Raw genomic sequence first — 18534 nt, 5'->3', positions numbered from 1 at the left:
ATACTTCACAGCCCCCATCTGCCTAGCCAAGGAAGTGCCTTGCTGAGGAGTTATGGGCACTAGGCTCTGTTCCTTCAGCTTCTCCACTGTCTCAAGGTCACTTTTCCAGTCCCTCCTGGTGCCTATCAGCAGAAGAGGTACATTGGAGCAATGGTGGAAGGCCTCTGAGTGCCACTTATGCCTCACATTGTCATAAGAGGATGGGCTGCTGATGGAAAACAGATGATGAAGATAGAAGTCTGGGGGTAGGAGAATGTTCTGTCGATCACATTCTGTTGACCAGCCATGTCCCACAGGTTCAGGCTGATGGTTTAGCCATCCACAGATGGCTGGGTGCTATAGTTGTCAAAGACAGTGGGGATATACCCTTCTGGAATTTTGCTGTGTAATTGATGAGGAGGCAGGCCTTAGCGTCAATCCCATCTCCTACAACCACGCAGTTGACTGTCTGCAGTCTTCCCCTGGAGTCCACAGACGGCTACAGGACAGGTTTCAGTGGGTCCTAAAAGCTATCTCTGATGTTATGTGCAATCCTGTAAGTATGTGTCTAAGCGGATTTTTCCTGCGAAGTGGTCATTGTCCCGTGTGGTTCAATTGCCGCAGGCAGAGCCTCCCAGTGTTTCTTTCCTGGTTGATTTTTACATGTTTATTCCTTCCTGGAGTAAACCCCACTTGATCTCAATCTACCCTTATAATATAATGTTGGGTTTAAGATGCTAAAATTTTGTTTAGACTCTTAATATCTTTCTTTGTAAGACATATTGGTTTATAGTTTTCCTTTCTGGTAATGTCTTTGTCTGGTTTTGGTATCAAGGTAATCCTGGCCTCACAGAATAAGTTGAAAAGTGTTCCCCTTTCTTTACTTTTTTGAAAGAATTTGCATACAATTAGTATTATTATTCATTACGTGTTGGATAGAATTAATAAACCATTTTGTCCTTGAGTTTTCTTTTGGGAAGATATTTAACTTTTAACTAAAATTCAAATTTTTAATAGTATAGAACTATTATATCTTTTTCTTCTTGAGTGAGGTAATTGATGTCTTTCAAGGAATTTATTTTTAAATCAAATTTGTTGAATTTAGTGGCATAATAATATTCCCTTAGTGTCTTTCAATAGCTGTAAAGTATGTAGTGATGTCACCTGTCTAATTCCTAATGTTAGTAGTTTGTGTCTTCTCTCGCTCTCTTTTTTTCTGATTAGTCTGGCTAGAAGTTTATAAATTTTATTGATGCCAAAGAACCAGTTTTTGATTTCTCTGATTTTTGTTACACTTTTTCTGTTTTCTATATCATTGATTTATAGTTTGATATTTATTATTTCATTACTTCTAATTTGGTTTTATATGCTCTTTTTTTCTAGTTTCTTAATGTGAAAGATGAGATCATTGATTTGTGACCTTTCTTCCTCATATAGACGACTATGCTATAACTTTTCCCCAAAGTGCTGCTTTGCCAGCACCCCACAAACTGATATGCTCTATTTTCATTTTCACCCCTAGTTTCTCCTTTGTGTTCTCCTTTGATCAACAGGTTATTCAGAAAAACATTATTTAATTCTAAATATTTGAGTGTTTCCAAGGATCTTTCTGTTATTGATTTTTTATTCAATATCATCATCAGAGAACAAACTTAAAAAAAATGAATCCTTTTGGATCTTTTGAGATTTGTTTTAAAACCCAGAATGTTATCTTTACTGGTAAATGTTCCCTGTGTGCTTGAAAATATACATATATTCTACTCTTTTGGGGTGGAATCTTCTATCAATATCGGTCAGATTAAGTTATTCAGGTAACTTAATGATGGTGTTATTCAAGTTTACCATATCTGGATTATTTTGTGTTCATTTCTTTCATCCATTACTTAGAAAGAGGTATTGTGGTCTCTGACCATAATTGTGGATTTTCATATTTTTCCTTGTAATTCTATCAGCTTTTGATTTATGTGTTTTGAAGCTTTATTTTAGGTACATAAATATATAGAATTATTATATTCTCTTGATTAATCAACTCTTTTATCATTATGAAACAGTATTATTTACAACTGGCAATATTCTTTATTCTGAAGCCTATACAGTCTGATACTACTGTAGCCACTCCAGCTTTCTTTTAACTAGTGTTAGCATAGTTTACCACTTCCATTCTTTTACATTTAACCTATTTGTATCTTTATATTATTTATTTAATTATTTTTGTTTATTTTTATGTATTTGTTTCATTACCATTTATCCCCCCATACCATCTTCCACCTCTACCCACCCCCCTAACCCCCCACAATCACCACACTGTTGTTTGTGTTCATGAGTTCTTTCTTTCTTTTTGTTTCTTTTTTGTATCTTTATATTTAAAGTACATTTCTTATAGGCAACATATAGCTGGGTTTTGCTTTATTATCCAGTCTTACGATCTCTGCCTTTTAATTGTGATGTTTAGACCATTTATGTTTAGTTTGATTATTGATATTGTTTGGTTTGAGTCTATTATCCTGCTTGACTATTTTTTTTGGTATGTGTGTGGAGTGTAATATGTCTGGCCTCCTTGCCTAGAGGCAGGATTCTGAAAAGCTGTCTCAGCTACAGAGCTTCTTATAGGTTGTGCTGAGACTTCTGTTGTAACTGAGCTATGGTTCAACTTAAACCTCTGCCCATTCCTATTTTCCTCAAAGAAGTTGTTCCTGAGAAAATGCCCCAATACATTTCTTGCATGGAAATCTCTGTGTCTCAGAGTTTATACACTGAAGTACCCAACTTTAGGCAGTAATCTCTAGAGAAAAATGACCTACTTCTAAGTGGTGTTGGAATAATCATTATCCATGTAAAAATTAAATTTAGACGTCTACCCTATCATACTTGAAAAAACTTTTAGAAAGAAATGTAGGAGAATATTTCTATGACCTCAAAGTCAGAAGAACTTCTTAAACAAAGCACAGAAAGTACCATATTTGTATCCAGCTACGTTAAAATGAGAGCTATTATTTACCAAAAAAACACTAAAAAATTAAAAGCCATACACTGGGAGAAGATAATTGCAACATGTTTAATAGATAAAGCACATGGAATAGAATATATAAAGAACTTACACAAAGGAATATGAAAAAGATAGATTATTAGTAAAATGGTCAAAAATATGAACAGAAGAGGAAATAAAAATGTGCTCAACATTGTTAATATTCACATAAACAGCACTCAAAGCCATTAGATATGATTTTATACCTAAGAGATGGCAAAATTTAAGATATTTGATATAACCAACTGTCGAAGAGGATGCAGATCAAAGGGAATTTTCATTTACCACTGAATGTATACCAGTCATACTACTTTGGGGAAAAATTGTATTTTTTGTGTCATTTAAAACTGCATATACCCCATGATCTAGTAGTTGCATTCATAAGTACTGTTATACACTAGAGCAGTGTGTCTCAAATTTTAATGTACATATAAATTATTTGGAAATCTTGTGAAAATGCAGCTTCTGATTCAGTAGGTCTGGAATAAGGCCTGAGATTCTGCAGCTCTAAAATGCTCCCAGGTGATGCTGACCCCATATGGTTAGGACATTGAACACTCACTTTCAGACTTTTTGATTATGACTTCACTATAGGAAATACATTTGAAATCCCTATTTAATATATACATTTAGAGTTACAGATTTCTGAGGTACCATCTAGTTCAATTTCTCCTTCCCAGCAAGAATCATTTCTTCAGCATTATATACATATATAGTTATTGTTAAGTCATCTGTCTGCTCCTTGACTAGTTCTAATGAAAGAGTACTTACTATTTCTCTGGAGTGCTAGTTCCATTGTCAGATAGCTCTTAGTGTTAAAAAGTTTCTTCCTCATTTTAAGCCAATATTTGTCCATGCAATTTCTAGATAGGATGCTAAGTTCTATCCTCTGTTGCAACAAAGAACAAATCTGTATTTTCTTTCCACAGTAGGCCTTCAGGTAGTTTAATTACTGGAAAATCATGATCCAAAGACGACAACAGTTATCTTTAAGACAGTATTTCTAGTTTGGGTTCTTCAGTTGGTTATAACATCTTGAATGTTCTAATCTTCTACATAACAATTTACTAATATATCACAACCCAGTGCATTTTTATTTTTTGTGTTATAGGACACAAATATCTATTTGGCTGGCACTGAAGAAGGTCATATCCACAAGTGCTCTTGTTCATACAATGAACAGTACCTAGATACCTACAGAGGACATAAGGTTAGTTTAATTATAATAAGCACAGAAAAATTTACCTTGTAATCTTTCTGAAACAATAATATCATTATACATAGTATTTTTAATATGTAGTACATTTACAGCTTCAGAGTTAAAAATGCCAACTCCCTGCTCTCTTACATGGAAACCACCAATAATAACGCATGGGGCATTTGATTTGGCTTCCAGATATCCTCGATTTCTTTTTGCATATTATGGAAGTCACATTTTTTATTTACTTATTGTTTATTTGTTGACATTTTTTTATTTATTTGAAAGACTTTGCTTATGATAACATACTAATCCCAAGTAAAATATTCTCTTGCATATACCTATTCTCCATATCTTTTTTGATTGTTTCAGGTTTTCTTCATTTGTTTTTTCTTAATACACCTTATATTTTAAGTAAATGTGTATAATATGTATTAATATTTAGTGAGTATTATGTCAACTATATTTTTATATTTCTGTATGGCATAATTTAGAAAAGATTCCATTTATGAGCTTACTCTCAGCTAAAATAATACCCACATAATAATGCATGGTGGATAAATCTTCTAGAAATCTTAGCATTTTAAATTTGTTGGTGAAGTTTAAAGTGTCTGATATTAAATACTCCCTACCTATGTGTTTTAATTTGTTTTTAATTTAAGGGTCCAGTGTATAAAATAGCATGGAATCCATTTTGTCATGATGTATTCTTAAGCTGTTCTGCCGACTGGGGTGTTATTATATGGCAACAGGAAAATCCCAAGCCATTTTTGAGTTTTTATCCAACTACTCATGTTGTTTATGATGTTGCCTGGTCTCCAAAATCATCCTATATATTTGCAGCTGCGAATGAGAGCAGAGTGGAGATTTGGGACCTTCACACCAGCACGTAAGTGTTAGTATTTTTCTTAGGGGTATTTCTAGTAGCAGCAGTTCAAACTAAATGATACCTGACAGTTTGAACATTGGTCAGATGGAACTGCTCAGGGTCGGGAGAAAGTAGATTTACAGTTGTTCGTATGGAAAATAGTACAATAATTAATATATAATAATATAAGAATAAACTGTGTTTTGGGTACTCATACCTATAAACCTACTTTTGTCCAACCCTGTATTTACTTTTAAACAAGGAATAGCTTACACTTGTGAGAGTCCTTTTAGAATAAAAATGTATGCTGGGATGCCATATTAATATTAATAATTTATGTGGTTTTAAAAGTATTTGAATGGCAATAGGTTATATTATTCATCTCCTCAAATGATGACAGGCTGATGAATGATATCATAAACCTCTAATTCTTTTTAATTGCCTGGTTTATATAAGAATGCAGAGGCAGTTAATTTTTTTAACTAAATATTTTTCTACAAGATAAAGAAAAGAAACAACATAATTATTTTTTACAAATATACTTATTCTCATATCTTGTTTCAAAACATATCGAAGGGCATGTATATAATTAACATTTTTGAGTTAAGATGTTACACAAAAGTTAGTAGAGTGTCATTTGCACCTACCTATTCTTTTCTTTAACTTTATTTTTATTGCTGACACTATGTCGGCATTTTTGCCCTCTGCCTGCCTCCACCCAGCCCCCATCCCCGCTCCCCTCTGGCCATCACCACACTGCTGTCTGTGTCTGTGGGTGATGCACACGGGGTCTTTGGCTAATCCCCTCACCTTCTTCCAGCCAGTGCCCCTCCCCCCTCCCCTATAACAGCTGTCAGTCTGTACACCCATTTATTCTTTTTAATATGTAAGTTTATGTAATGCTGCAATAAAGTGTTTAATGATGAATGCTTCAATGGGAAAATATTAGAGATCTTTAAGTCAGTTTTTAGCAGAAGGGGCAAGGAAAAAAATTCTTGTTTAAAATAAATAATGTAAAATTCAATAAGTTTATTCTTAATGGCGAACTTTTTACCTAAGAGTTAGTAATTTAGTAATTTTAAAATTTTGTATGTCTTGTTCTATAAAACAGTTTGTACCAAAAATCAAGGATTACATCACAAAGCAATTTATTTTTGAGTATGAGATGACTAATGTATAAAGTGGCTACTTAAATGATCCCGCCTCCGATTTTAATTTTTTCGATAAAACTTGTAGCTTCTAAGACAGCATTTCTGTGGAAGGAATATTCAGGTTGCTGCTTCTGTTTGTGTTTTAAGGGCATTGATGGATGTTTTGGATGACTAGAGTAGGAAAAACTCTTGTTCAAAATATTGTTTTATGTTTCAGAGGTTCATTTGAACCAAAATATCCTATAAACTTATTTTTATTAAAATATCTTATAAACTTATTTTAATAAAAATAAGTTTATAATTTAAGGAATTGTGTTAGTCAGGGAAACAGACCCATAAAGAGAAGGCGGAAGGAGAGGGTGGGGGAGGGAGAGAGAAAGAGACAGAAAGAGATTGATATTTATTTTCGGGAGTTGGCGCCCATCGTCGTGGTGCCCGCCAAGTCCCAACTCTGCACACCAGCCTGGCAGTCTGGCGCGTTCATCAGGAGTCCGCGCTGCAGTGCAGAGCCCAAAGGCAGTCGGGAGGCAGACTTTCACTCTACTTCGGGGAGCTCAGTCTTTTCTCTTAAGGCCTTCAACAAATTGGATGAGTCCTACCCACCCACATTCTGTAGGGCAACCTGCTTTGTTCAAATGCTACTGATTTAATTGTTAATTATATTTAAAAAAATACCTTCATAAGCACGTGTAGACGGGTATTTGAGCAAACAACTGAATACCCTGGTCTAGCCGAGTTAATACATGAAATTAACCATCACAGGATTTCAACTTGTAAATTCACACCTTAATTGTGAATTACTTTAATTTATCCAGCTAAAATGGAAAGTTTTGATGAATAAGGAGTAAGAAACACTTATTTTGATTTTGAAAACACTTAAAGAAGCTTTTGGTTTTTGTTACATGAGATCACCAAAAATATATCAGACTTTTCTTAGTCTGTATATATGACAAACAAATTAACAGCAACTGAATTTACATCTAAAATATTTCACTACAGTTTGGATCCTCTAATTGTGAATGTTGCCAACCCTGGAATCAAGTTCACAACTGTTCTCTTCGCTAAACAAACAGATTGCCTTCTAGTGGGAGACAGTGATGGACAGGTTGCTGTGTATGAACTAAGAAATATACCCACTGCTTTGGATTCTGGCCGGGTAAGAGTCAGAAGTCAAAAGTCTGTGTAATTTCATTTTATTTAGTTGCAATTTTGTATAGTGCAAGGGATTTACATTTCTTATAGCTTACGTGAGGTGCGATGGCAGTCCCAAGAATTGCTGCTGACTAGGCATTGGTCCTACACTTATTTTCTTTGAGCCATACATTCTCTATCTGTGAAATGAGAATAATAATTTTGTGGAAAATAATAATTATAAGTGTTATATAAAGAACTTAAAATTGTGCCCAGTATACATTTAGGGCTTAATAACTATTCAATATAGCTGAAGAAATAATTGTTAAATATTACTGCAAATACTCAAAGACTTTTACAAGAAATAGTATTTTTAGATATTATCCAACATTCCTAATGAACAGGCATTTATTTCTACTGGTTTAGGATTATCTTATTACCTTTCTCTAATCTTCAAATACCAAAACTGTGTTGTAAAACTTTGAAAAGCAAAGCAGTATAAATGTCCATTATTTAAAGTGGCTTTTCAAGTTTTTGTTTCTTACATTTAAATGTATGTGTTTCTTTAAAATATTAAAATATTCACAAATTGTTAAGAAAAAATACTAAGACTCTAATAGAAGAGTGGGAAATGATTAGAAATGTCATTTACAAAAAATGACTGGAAAATTATACTTTAAAATTTAACCTCACTAATAATTACAGAAATGAAAGTGTATTATATTAAATTAAATTGTGATAGCATTCTTATATGTCAAATTTACCAAGATTTTCTAAATGGGATTGCTCAATACTGGCAAACAGTTGATAAGATAGGTCCTCTACTGCACTGGTGGTTGAAATAGAAATTGGCAGAACTTCTTTGGGAGCAATTTAGCAGTATGAACCAAGGCTGTCCACTTCTGGGACTCCATCCTATAGAAATATCCATAGAGACAATCAAAGAAATTAATTATAGCATAATTTATGATGGGATAAAAAAGAAAATGTGAAAAAGAAGAAAAAAACAACTTAAGCATCCAACCAGAGGGAAATGTGGCCAGAGAAGTCAGATGTGTTGATTAGATTTGGGTCACAAGTAGGAGGTGGAGTTTTACTCCAACCATAACCATTTATTTGACCGAAAAATATTAAATAAATAAATACCAGGGGAGTGGGCTGGGATGGGGTAAAAGGCAGAAAACTGTACTTGAACAACAATTAAGATAAAATGAGAAAAAATCAATAAATTTAAATTAAAATCACAAGTTTATTTGTTAGACAATTAATTATGACAAATTGTCTTACATGCAATGAATAGTTAAAATACCAAATATAAAAAATTCATTAGTACAAAAAATAGTAACATTATGTTTGATTTGCTGCATTATTTTCATATATAATTCTTATTCTTCTGAAGATAAAATTATGTTTTCCTGATAAAGAAATAAGTAAAACACTTTAAGGAATTTTGGAGATTATTTTCTCAACTGGCTGAAATGCCTATTGACTGTGGACGCGTTGAAGGGGATTTTCCTAACTACCTTGGCTGCCAGGCCAAGGCCTGTTTTAGGTTCATTTCTCAGTGTCCTCCGCATGGAGTGGTCTCCAGTCCCATGTCTCCTGGAGTCTAGTTACCTGGTACTTGCATTCTCCTTCTTTGCACAGAGGTCTGCAACCCTGCACCTGTGACTGCATCACTTCATTGATTTCTCATTTATTTACTGTGTAATTAATTCTAAATTACTAGAGTTTTCCTGTCTGGTAGGAGTGCTGTCTTTATAGATATTTAAATGATACCTGTTTGGCTTCTACACGCCTCCCAGAGCTTTGTTCAACTTGTCAGTCGTCTGAAAGACGTGCTAATGAGAAAAGACTGTTTACAACAGCTTTGTTTCCATGCTGATAAATCGGAAACGACCTAAGTCATCTTTAGTGGAGAACTGGGTAAATAAAATACGGCACATTCACATGAGTGACTATAATACAAAAGTTGAAATGATATTTATTTCAATGTGTTAATATGACAAATTTTGAATAAATCTTAAAAAACATAGTGTTAAGTGATAAAAGCAAATTTCAGGAATGTTGTGATTGATGTGATGATATTTAAACACAAAAATTAAAACTGTTCTTAGCTGACATATTTATAGTTAGTAAATATATAGATTGGAATGTGGAAGAAAATGTATCATTTTTGTGTTTGGATTTGAATCAATTAGAGACATCTTTTATTTTGAGCAGTCTGCCATGCAAGCAGAAAGAAGACTAAACTCAGAGTCTGAACATTTTTGTTTCTTATTTTTACTGTTGACACTATTATAGATGCCCCCCATTCTCCTCCTCCACCCAGTCCCCTGCCCCAGCCTTGTCCACACTATTGTCTGTGTCTGTGGGCTGTACATGTATGTTCTTTGGCTAATCTCTTCAACATTTTGACAAACTGGTATATATTTGCTAATGACTTCAATGCTGGTGAGCAAAATTTTCTGTTAAATACATTCCATATATTAATAAATGAGTGCAGTTTCCTAATACAAATAAGCTTTTTTTATAATTTTGGTCATAGTATTTTAAAGGTGAAAGATTATATTTCTGGGAGACTAAACAAACTATTAATCAGTTTTTATTTTACTTACAGCCAAACATGAGCTTAGCTCATATACCTCTTTCTTTTCTTAGCTTTTCAGAGAATTATAATCTACTGGGCTGGCCAAAAAGTTTGTTTAGCCTTTTCAGTAAGATGGTTCTAGTAATACTCAGCTGACTTCATTCAAAACAATTTTGTTAGATTGTATTGTGACAGCTGTCATATCAGCGTGCATTACAAAAAGACATCAAAATTGGTGGAATTTTTGTGCAGGCATTTTAATATTAAAGGTGGAAGAAAATATGCAACATTTTCTGTGTATTATGCATTACTATTTCAAGAAAGGTAAAAACACAGCTGAAACACACAAAAAAAGATTTATTCAGTATAAGGAGAAGATGCTGTGACTGATCAAATGCATCAGAAGTGATTTGTGAAGTTTCTTGGTACTATTGACATTTTGGCCAGATAATTCTTTGTTGTGGGACTGTTTTATCCATTGGAAAATGTTTAGCAGCACCCCTGGCCTCTACCCATTTGAAGCCAATAGTGGAAGGTAGTCAACATAATCAAAGTATCCAAATCAATAAAGTTATTGATAAAAATGAAAGATGTGTGTTATATTTTATGGAAAAAATTAAATGGAGTTTTGGCCAACACAATATAACAGTAATTTGAAACCTCAGACTAATTAATGTCAAACCATTATTTTCTATCAAGATATCTTTTCAAGTAACATTATGACCTATAATTTCCCCATTAATTCTAACCAAGAGTGAATCAAAATTTTGGAGGGCTTATGATTTTAGTCTATAGGAAAATGTATATCAAATTTATGGGAAAGACTGTCTCTGGAGAATGAATGCTGATTCAAGAACAGGATTGGGGAGGGTTACAAAGGAAACTTCAACTTCATCAGTAAGTTTTTATATCTTTTATAATAAAGTATCTAAGGCAAAGATGACATTTGTTGATTTGGAGTGGATAGTATTTTACAAAGGCAAAGTACCAGACAGCACATGCAGTAAGTGTGCTGAAGTAGGGTTCACTGGGGGAACCCATGGAGAAAGGATCAACAGCAGTTTTAGGGGCACAGCTGCCCCTCATCTCTGTATTGCCCATCACCCTTTGTGGCCTTGGAAGGCAAGGGAAGGGTCAGGGGAGGGATTCTTGGGTTGTGGAGGTTTTGAGGGACAAGATTCCTGAAACTCTGGCCCCTCCCTGATGTGATCAAAAACCAGAATATTACTGCGCTGTGACATGCAGAACATTGGCTCCAGCCCTATCCCATCAAATCAGGTTCATGGGCAGGTGTAACATCAGTCTGGTTCCTGGCACGAACAGGGACCTGGGGTTCAAGCCTTGCAATTTTATAGCAAGCAATGTAGCTAGCTGTCGACAGGATTTACCACCACATTAGCATTTGTTTGTTGAAACATGAACTCTCCTGGCAAAATGAGGTTTGGTGCTAGGGACCTAAGTCCACAGAAACATAGTTTAAACTTTTGGCAGAAGCTAATTTCAATGGGGCATTACGCAAAGAAACTCCTTTCTTGGGGGCAGCCTGTAGAGAATTATTCCTGGATATTATTTCCACTGTTATGTTTCAGCTTACAAACGTTTGCCATCTTTTTCTATGTACTTTGGGTGTTTTTACCTTTCCCCTCTAAATTAAAGGAAAAATAAAAGGCAAGTAAAATCTTCAAAATAGAGTTTTAGAAACAGAAATACACACACATAATAAATTAATGCTAAGACACGGAAGGCAGAACAAGTAGACCATGCTTTCAACAAATATTTACTGAATATGCACTATGGCAGGGTCTGTTTTGGGCAATAAGAACAGAACAGTGAACAAATTACAGTAGTAATGTATTATATTTGCCCAAGTGAAACTGAGCTAGAAAGAGATGGGTTTGACAAGCAGCCTGGCAACTGACTCGGAGGGTCAGGACTTGAAGGGTGGCGAGGTGCCAAGGAGAATTGTAGTACAGGCTAAAATAGGGCAGAAACTGACTTACACATGTTATATAAAATGTTTATCATTCTTTAGAGTTTTACAACACTTTCATATACATTAGCTCATTCAGCTTTTATAACAATATTTAGAAATGTATGTTAAATATTTCTATTATACATTCAAAGAAACTAAGATTCCTAGATGTAAGTGATTTTCTCAGGATTACCTTAACTATGTGATTGAGAAATCTCCCATCTTCTGCGTCCAATGGCCATTTCTTCACTATATCGTTATTAAAAATAACCTCCCATCTTTAGTTTCACCCTCTTACATGTGATCATTTTACTCCTTCCGTACAAAGATCATTATTATTAAGTATAACACAAAATCCACATAGAAATTCAGACATTTTACTCTCTCTAAAACAAGTACTACAGATCATGGAAAAGCCTAAGATATTAATAGGATTAAAAGTTAGTTTACAGATGAGAAAACTCAGGTTTATGCATTAGGTTAAACAGGAGCTGCCAAAATTGTTTCTTTACTGAATTCTTGTAAAACTGTTTAATCAAATTTCAGTAAAAGAGTCTTTCAAAGGAAAGAACAGGTTTATACTAGGAAGTAACTGTTATTTGAACTTACCTGGATGTGTTTCCTTTTTACAATCTTATTGGATGTCTTTTACACGTGTATCACTAACATAAATTTGTAATGACATTTTAAAAACCACTTTATCTCTTAACTTGTATTTTATTGCATTGTAACTGTGTGACTTTTTTTCTTTTCAGAGAGATATGATAGATACTTTGCTCGGACCCAGTTCAAACCAACAAGGATAATTCGTCATTACCGATACACCTTTTCTTGTTATTGTTTTAAAAAAAGAAGCAGTGTTTAATACCCAGTAGTCTGATTTGGATGTAATGACCTGGAATTTTGATTTTAAAAACAATGTTTAATGTATAGCTTCTGTTTAAATTTAATGTAAATTTAATTAACTTTTATTTCAGAGATCTGTGATGAGTTTTTCTAAGCCAGTTTTAAGGGTATTGTTGGTATTAATTTTTGAATGGTACTTCTACTCTATTTCTTGATCATATCCCAAGTCACATACATGTCTAAGTATAAAATGTCTAAGTATGTTAGAAAGTTATTATTCCTTAAAAGAAAAGCTTGGAAATTATTACAATTACTTAAATAAAAATCTCTGTTAAGACAAAATTTCATACACTTAAATTGATATGTCAATTATGCAGGTGTTAGTATTTTGAGAATATTGGATTCTCATACTCAACTTTAAATCAAATTATATCCTCCTAGATCTGAGAGCTGCAGTTATAGAACTTCATTAGATTATTGGACAAACAAAAGACATGACAGCAAATGTCCGAAGTGCACTGTTTGACCAGCAGGCGTGAGACTCCCAATTCAGTGAGAAGAGTTAGTCTGGGACCTATCAGGGAACCCCCCTCTGCACACCCAGAATTTGCTCTGGGTTTCAAGCCCAGACTTAAGTGGGCCCATCAAGAAAACAGAGAGTTCCTGATCTATACTCATGGCTTGCATCAGGGTGTTATTTTATAATGGGTTCTAGGGCAAACTTGTGGAAATAGAAGGAGTGGGAGTCAGTAGGCTCCTCTAAATATAGATTGCCGACAGTCTGTTCCCTGCTGCTTTAACAAGTCCCGGGTTTTGTTAACCAAGGCTCTAGGACGGTATGGCCTACAAAGTATGTTAAGCGAAGAGGACAGGATAAGGCATTTAAAGCTCACTAAACTCTCAGAAAAATGTATATATTGAAAACAGAATGAATGCAACGGTGGGTACTACCTTTTACAAATATCAATTTCCTCAAAATGTCCATTGCTTTGGAGCCATCCTGTAAACAAAAGCAACACAATTTTAGGTGGGCTGAGAGCTTAGGTCAGGTTATAAGGAAGATAAATCTTCCACTGGTGTAAGTCATGGGGGTGCCTCCTCTTGTCTTTCTGTAAAGGTTGGGCTTTCCCTAACACTTTGTACAATAAAATAAAAACCTGATTTCACTGAAAAAATTGTTTCTTTTCATTATGTATTTTTGATCTTTAAAATTTTTTCACATATTCTCCTCTCATTGCTCATCAAGCCTAAATGAAAAAATAAAGCTATTTTATGCTTCTTGGATCCTGAAGTACTAACATTATTCCATCCCACCTTTTTCAACCCTGATCTTATAGACTCTCCCTTACTTTTAGATCAGCATCAAACTTTTACTTTCAGATTTTGACCTGAGAGTTACAGAAATTGCAGAAGGTATTATTTTGCTAGCTTTCTAGGCTGGCTTTGGATTCTCACTAGTAAATTCTACTTACCATAAATTTTTTTAAAAAATTAAGACTTCATTTTTTAAATCAATTTTAGGTTTATAATACAACTGAAAAGGAGGTACAGAGATAGCCCCTGCCCCAGCAAATGTACAGCTTCCCCCATTATCAACATCACTCACCAGAGAGGGGCATTTGTTATAATTGATGAAATTACACTGACATGATAATCACCCAAAGTCCATGGCTTACATTCAGGTCCACTCTTAGTGTTGTACAGTATGTAGGTTTGAGCAAATGTATAATGACATATATCCATCATTACAGTATTATATAGAGTATTTTCACTGCCCTAAAAATCACCTGTGCTCTGTCTATTCATCCCTCCCCTCTCCTGCCTGGCATTCAACCACTGATCTGTTATTGCCTCCATAGTTTTGTGTTTTCCAGAAAGTCATATAATTAGGATCATACAGAATGTAGCCTTTCAGATTGTCTTCTTTCACTTAGTAACCTGCATTTAAGTTTCTTTCATGTCTGTCGTGGCTTTATAGCTCATTGTGTTTTAGTGCTGAGTAACATTCCACTGTCTGAATGTACCGCAATTAATTGTCATTCACCTACTGAAGGAAATATTGGTTGTTTTCAAATTTTGGCAACTATGAATAAAGTTGCTATCCATGTAGAGGTTTTTGTGTGGAATGTTTTCAACTCCTTTGAGAAAATAACAGCAGGGTTGCTGGACATATGGTAAGAGTATGTTTGGTTTTGTAAGAAACCCCAAAACTGTCTTCCAAAGTGGCTGTACCAATTTGCATTTCCATCAGCAATAAATGAGAGTTCCTGTTGCACCACATCCTCATCAGCTTTGGGATTGTCAATGTTCCGAATTTTGGCCATTCTAAGAGGTGTGTAGTAGTATCTCATTGTTTTAATTTGCATGTTCTTGATGACATATGATGCGGAGTTTACCATAAAATGTTAAGAATTGAATGAGAATTCTGCTCAGCTGTTAGCTGTCTCATTTGTCCCTGACAAGTACACACACGTGCACCCAAAATTCCAGTGGGCTGGCTGGGGAGATAAGGAAGGAGTGTTGCTGGGCTATCTTCAGGCTCCCGTTTCATGGTAGGTAGTCATTACTTCATTCAGTCATTCTCTGTCAGGTATCTCTCATCCAGAATTTAGATTATTGTCCGAGAGTAAATTATTAGCTGCTCTTCCAACTGCTGTAGGGAAGAAAGATTGTGCTCACCACTGTATGATTGTGGGTCATATTTAGTGTGTTCATTTAGTTCACCTGTATGTGGATACAGACAGTTATAAATGAGAAGTAGAACACTTAGTGTTTGCCATTTGTCTCAGTAAGTCTCTCTACAAGAAAGTGTTGAATTATACTGTGAGTAGATTCAGGTATCAATATGCACTGGTAATAATGTATACATTAAAATTCTCCACAGTTTGGAAAACACTTCCAATGTCTATCCACCCTTAGAGCAATTCTATGAGACAAGTGGGGCAAGTGGTTTTAATATTATCCTAATCTGTACTTTCCAGATGACACAATTAAGGCTTAAGGAGGCAATATAACATATGAAAGACCATACATCTGGTATTGGTCAGGCCTGAACTCAAATTCAAGGGTTTAGTTTTTTATACATTTTCCCCTATTGTGTAATAAATGGTTAATGTCTGTGAAGTTTGCTGGAGTCTCATATATCAAAACACAGGAGTATATATCCTCCTATAATTAAGATTTTATTCCTAAATGGTAATGGTTGGAACTTGGTTTTTCTCAGGTTTTTCCTGCTTATCACACTGGCTTCATGCATCCTTTCTGTCGGGAACACTCTCCTCCCCACCCCTCCCTTCCTTTCAACATGTCCGCTCTTCACTCACTCTGCAGATCTCAGTTCATATCCCATCTTCTCAAAAGAGCCCTTCGTGAGCTCCCTCCTACAGGACCTGCCACCCAGCCAGTCTAAATTTGCTCCAAGTATCTTAAACATGAAGGGGAATGTGAAGTTTCTGCAGGGCTGGGGCAGGTGGAAGTCTGTGGATACACAGAGTAGACCTACATCCTGCTTCTAAACAGCAGTGTTCGGGAAGTAGTGAGGCCTAGGAGGGACCACAGGCAACTCAAAAACTCATTCACTGTGCAGTGAATGAAGTGTAGAATCAGCAAAAACGCTGGAGCTGAAAAAGCCAAGCAGCTGAGGATGTTGATGATGATAATGACCCAGGGAGAAGGAACTTTTATGTATTTATTTATTAATTTTTCCCCACTACAGTTGACATTCATATTATATTAGTTTCAGTGATACAGTAGTGGTTAGACTTTTATATGACTTACAAAGTGATCCCTCCAATAAGTCTAGTATGCACCCAACACCGCACATAATTACTAGAATATTATTGACTATTTCCCTATGCTGTGCTTTACATCCCAGTGACTATTTTATGACTGCCAGTTCATGCTTGTTAATCCCTTCACCTTTTTTCATCCAGCCCCCCAAGTCCTCTCACATCTGGCAACCATCAGTTTGAAGAAGCAACTTTTAAAGATAGAATAAGATACTAGAATTCTGTCCTGGTCAAGGGAAGGAAACCGATTCTGAGACTAACATTAACTTTTTTTTTGCATATTGTTTGTTTCACCAGCTGGGTGGAATGAAGACTTGAACCTAGAAACTGAACTATAGAAAATATATTTCCAGTTGGATACTCGAGTTTTAAAATTGAGATTCATACTTACTGTGCAAGTATTTGTGTAATGATTCGCTTAGTGTCAGCCTCATCCCCTGGACTATGAAAGCTCCTAAAGGGGAGGGACTGCATGTCTTGCTCCCCACTGTATCTCCAACACCTCGAACAATACCTCCGTAGAGGGTTTATTGCAACAGGTATTTGTTGACTGAATTATCAAATTAATGGGAGAATTGATGGCTTTGTGCTTGCCCCATGTTGTAACATGATCTAATATTTTAAAAATTATTTCCCCCATCTCCTAACAAAATATCTTACTATTACAGAGGGCAAAAATGTTTAACTGTGAAATACATATAGAACATAAACTTAGCTTTGAAAGTTGCTAGACATAGGTTACAGCTTTCTTTGTTTCATAACAATATAAAAATCAGCTCTGCCCCCTCGACAATAACTAAACACAGATCTACGGTCACTCTCTTTAAGGGAGTATTGTTGCTGCTTTGTAAGATTGTGTTTCCACTGATTGTTCAGGGCACAATCTACCTCCAATGTAAAGCATTTAGCAGAATGCCCAGCACGGTGTAGGCGCTCAAGAATGGTAGTCCTCCTCTCGTTATCCCAGATTGCATCCCCACTTTTTCATCTGAGAATCTCTTTGCTCTTTGTAGCTGGTTGGCTCCTTGCTAAGGCCCCACTCCTCTCACAGGAGATACTGACTGTGCTACCAGCTGCATTTGTTCCTTTATACAACATTTGGGCTTTGTGTCATGTTTGTTCAGGATTTAGTACAATGTTTAAAGCTACCCTTAAATCCATAGAACATTTACTAGGCTATAAACCTTCTTTTGCTTAGATTGGCATACTCAATGGGTAATAAAACTGAAAGGCTGACAGTTGACATGAAACTAATTCCTGGATTAAACAGAAGGCAGGACATGTCCATTAAGTTGGAACATATAAAAGACAGTTATGAATCTGACAAAAATGAGCACTACTTCTTTGAAATTGATGAAACATTTATGTGACATCCAGAACAACTCATGAAAAATGTACTTGAATAAGTCAACTATTAAAAGATATGGTGCTATCATAACAGGAAGAACAAAGCATCCCAGGATGTTTCAGGGATCCAACATCATAGCTCACTGATAAAACTTGTACAGAATTTTCCAAATTATTGTACATATTTCAATTATGTATTGTTTTATCAATTTTTAAAAGCACAAAACAACAGTGGAAACATAAAAAGAAAACAACTTCCCTGTCCATACAAAATAAAGCTGTAAATATATATTATCCTTTCCTAAGATTATTTTTAAGAAAATTTTTAGCTACTCATTTTAATTCTTACTGATAGGGCATTTTATTTTTTTTAACTTTTTTTATCTTTTAAAGATTTGGCTTATTTATTTTTAGACAGAGTGGAAGGGAGGGAGGAAGAGAGGCAGTTTTTTTGATAGGGCATTTAAAAAAATTACTAAATTGAATGGTAAGAAAGCTTTATCTGTAAAATTTTGCAAAAAGGTATCTAGGTAAATGGTATTTTAACATCTATTCTACAGATACTCATAGACTAGAAGTGAACTAGTTTTAAGGAGAAGAGGAAAAGGAGTTTCAGGTGAAAAAAACAGCATGCTTGAA

At 35.0% G+C, this 18534-nt stretch overlaps 1 protein-coding gene across 1 annotated transcript in view; it reads left to right on the top strand.

Annotated features, from left to right (window-relative positions):
- Positions 1 to 13679, top strand: part of DNAI4 (dynein axonemal intermediate chain 4) — a 72678-nt gene extending 58999 nt beyond the window's left edge. Inside the window, exons 14-17 of the mRNA XM_028514055.2 lie at positions 4116 to 4214; positions 4865 to 5091; positions 7221 to 7377; positions 12670 to 13679. Coding sequence (XP_028369856.1) covers positions 4116 to 4214; positions 4865 to 5091; positions 7221 to 7377; positions 12670 to 12720 — 534 coding nt within the window. The 3' untranslated portion in view covers positions 12721 to 13679. The remainder of the gene's footprint in view (positions 1 to 4115; positions 4215 to 4864; positions 5092 to 7220; positions 7378 to 12669) is intronic.
- Positions 13680 to 18534: the final 4855 nt, after the last annotated feature.

The sequence above is a fragment of the Phyllostomus discolor genome, chromosome 5 (assembly GCF_004126475.2).
Source record: "Phyllostomus discolor isolate MPI-MPIP mPhyDis1 chromosome 5, mPhyDis1.pri.v3, whole genome shotgun sequence".
Lineage (NCBI taxonomy): Eukaryota > Metazoa > Chordata > Mammalia > Chiroptera > Phyllostomidae > Phyllostomus > Phyllostomus discolor.
Note: the sequence above shows the minus strand (reverse complement) of the source record. Positions and strands in the feature narration are given on the sequence as shown.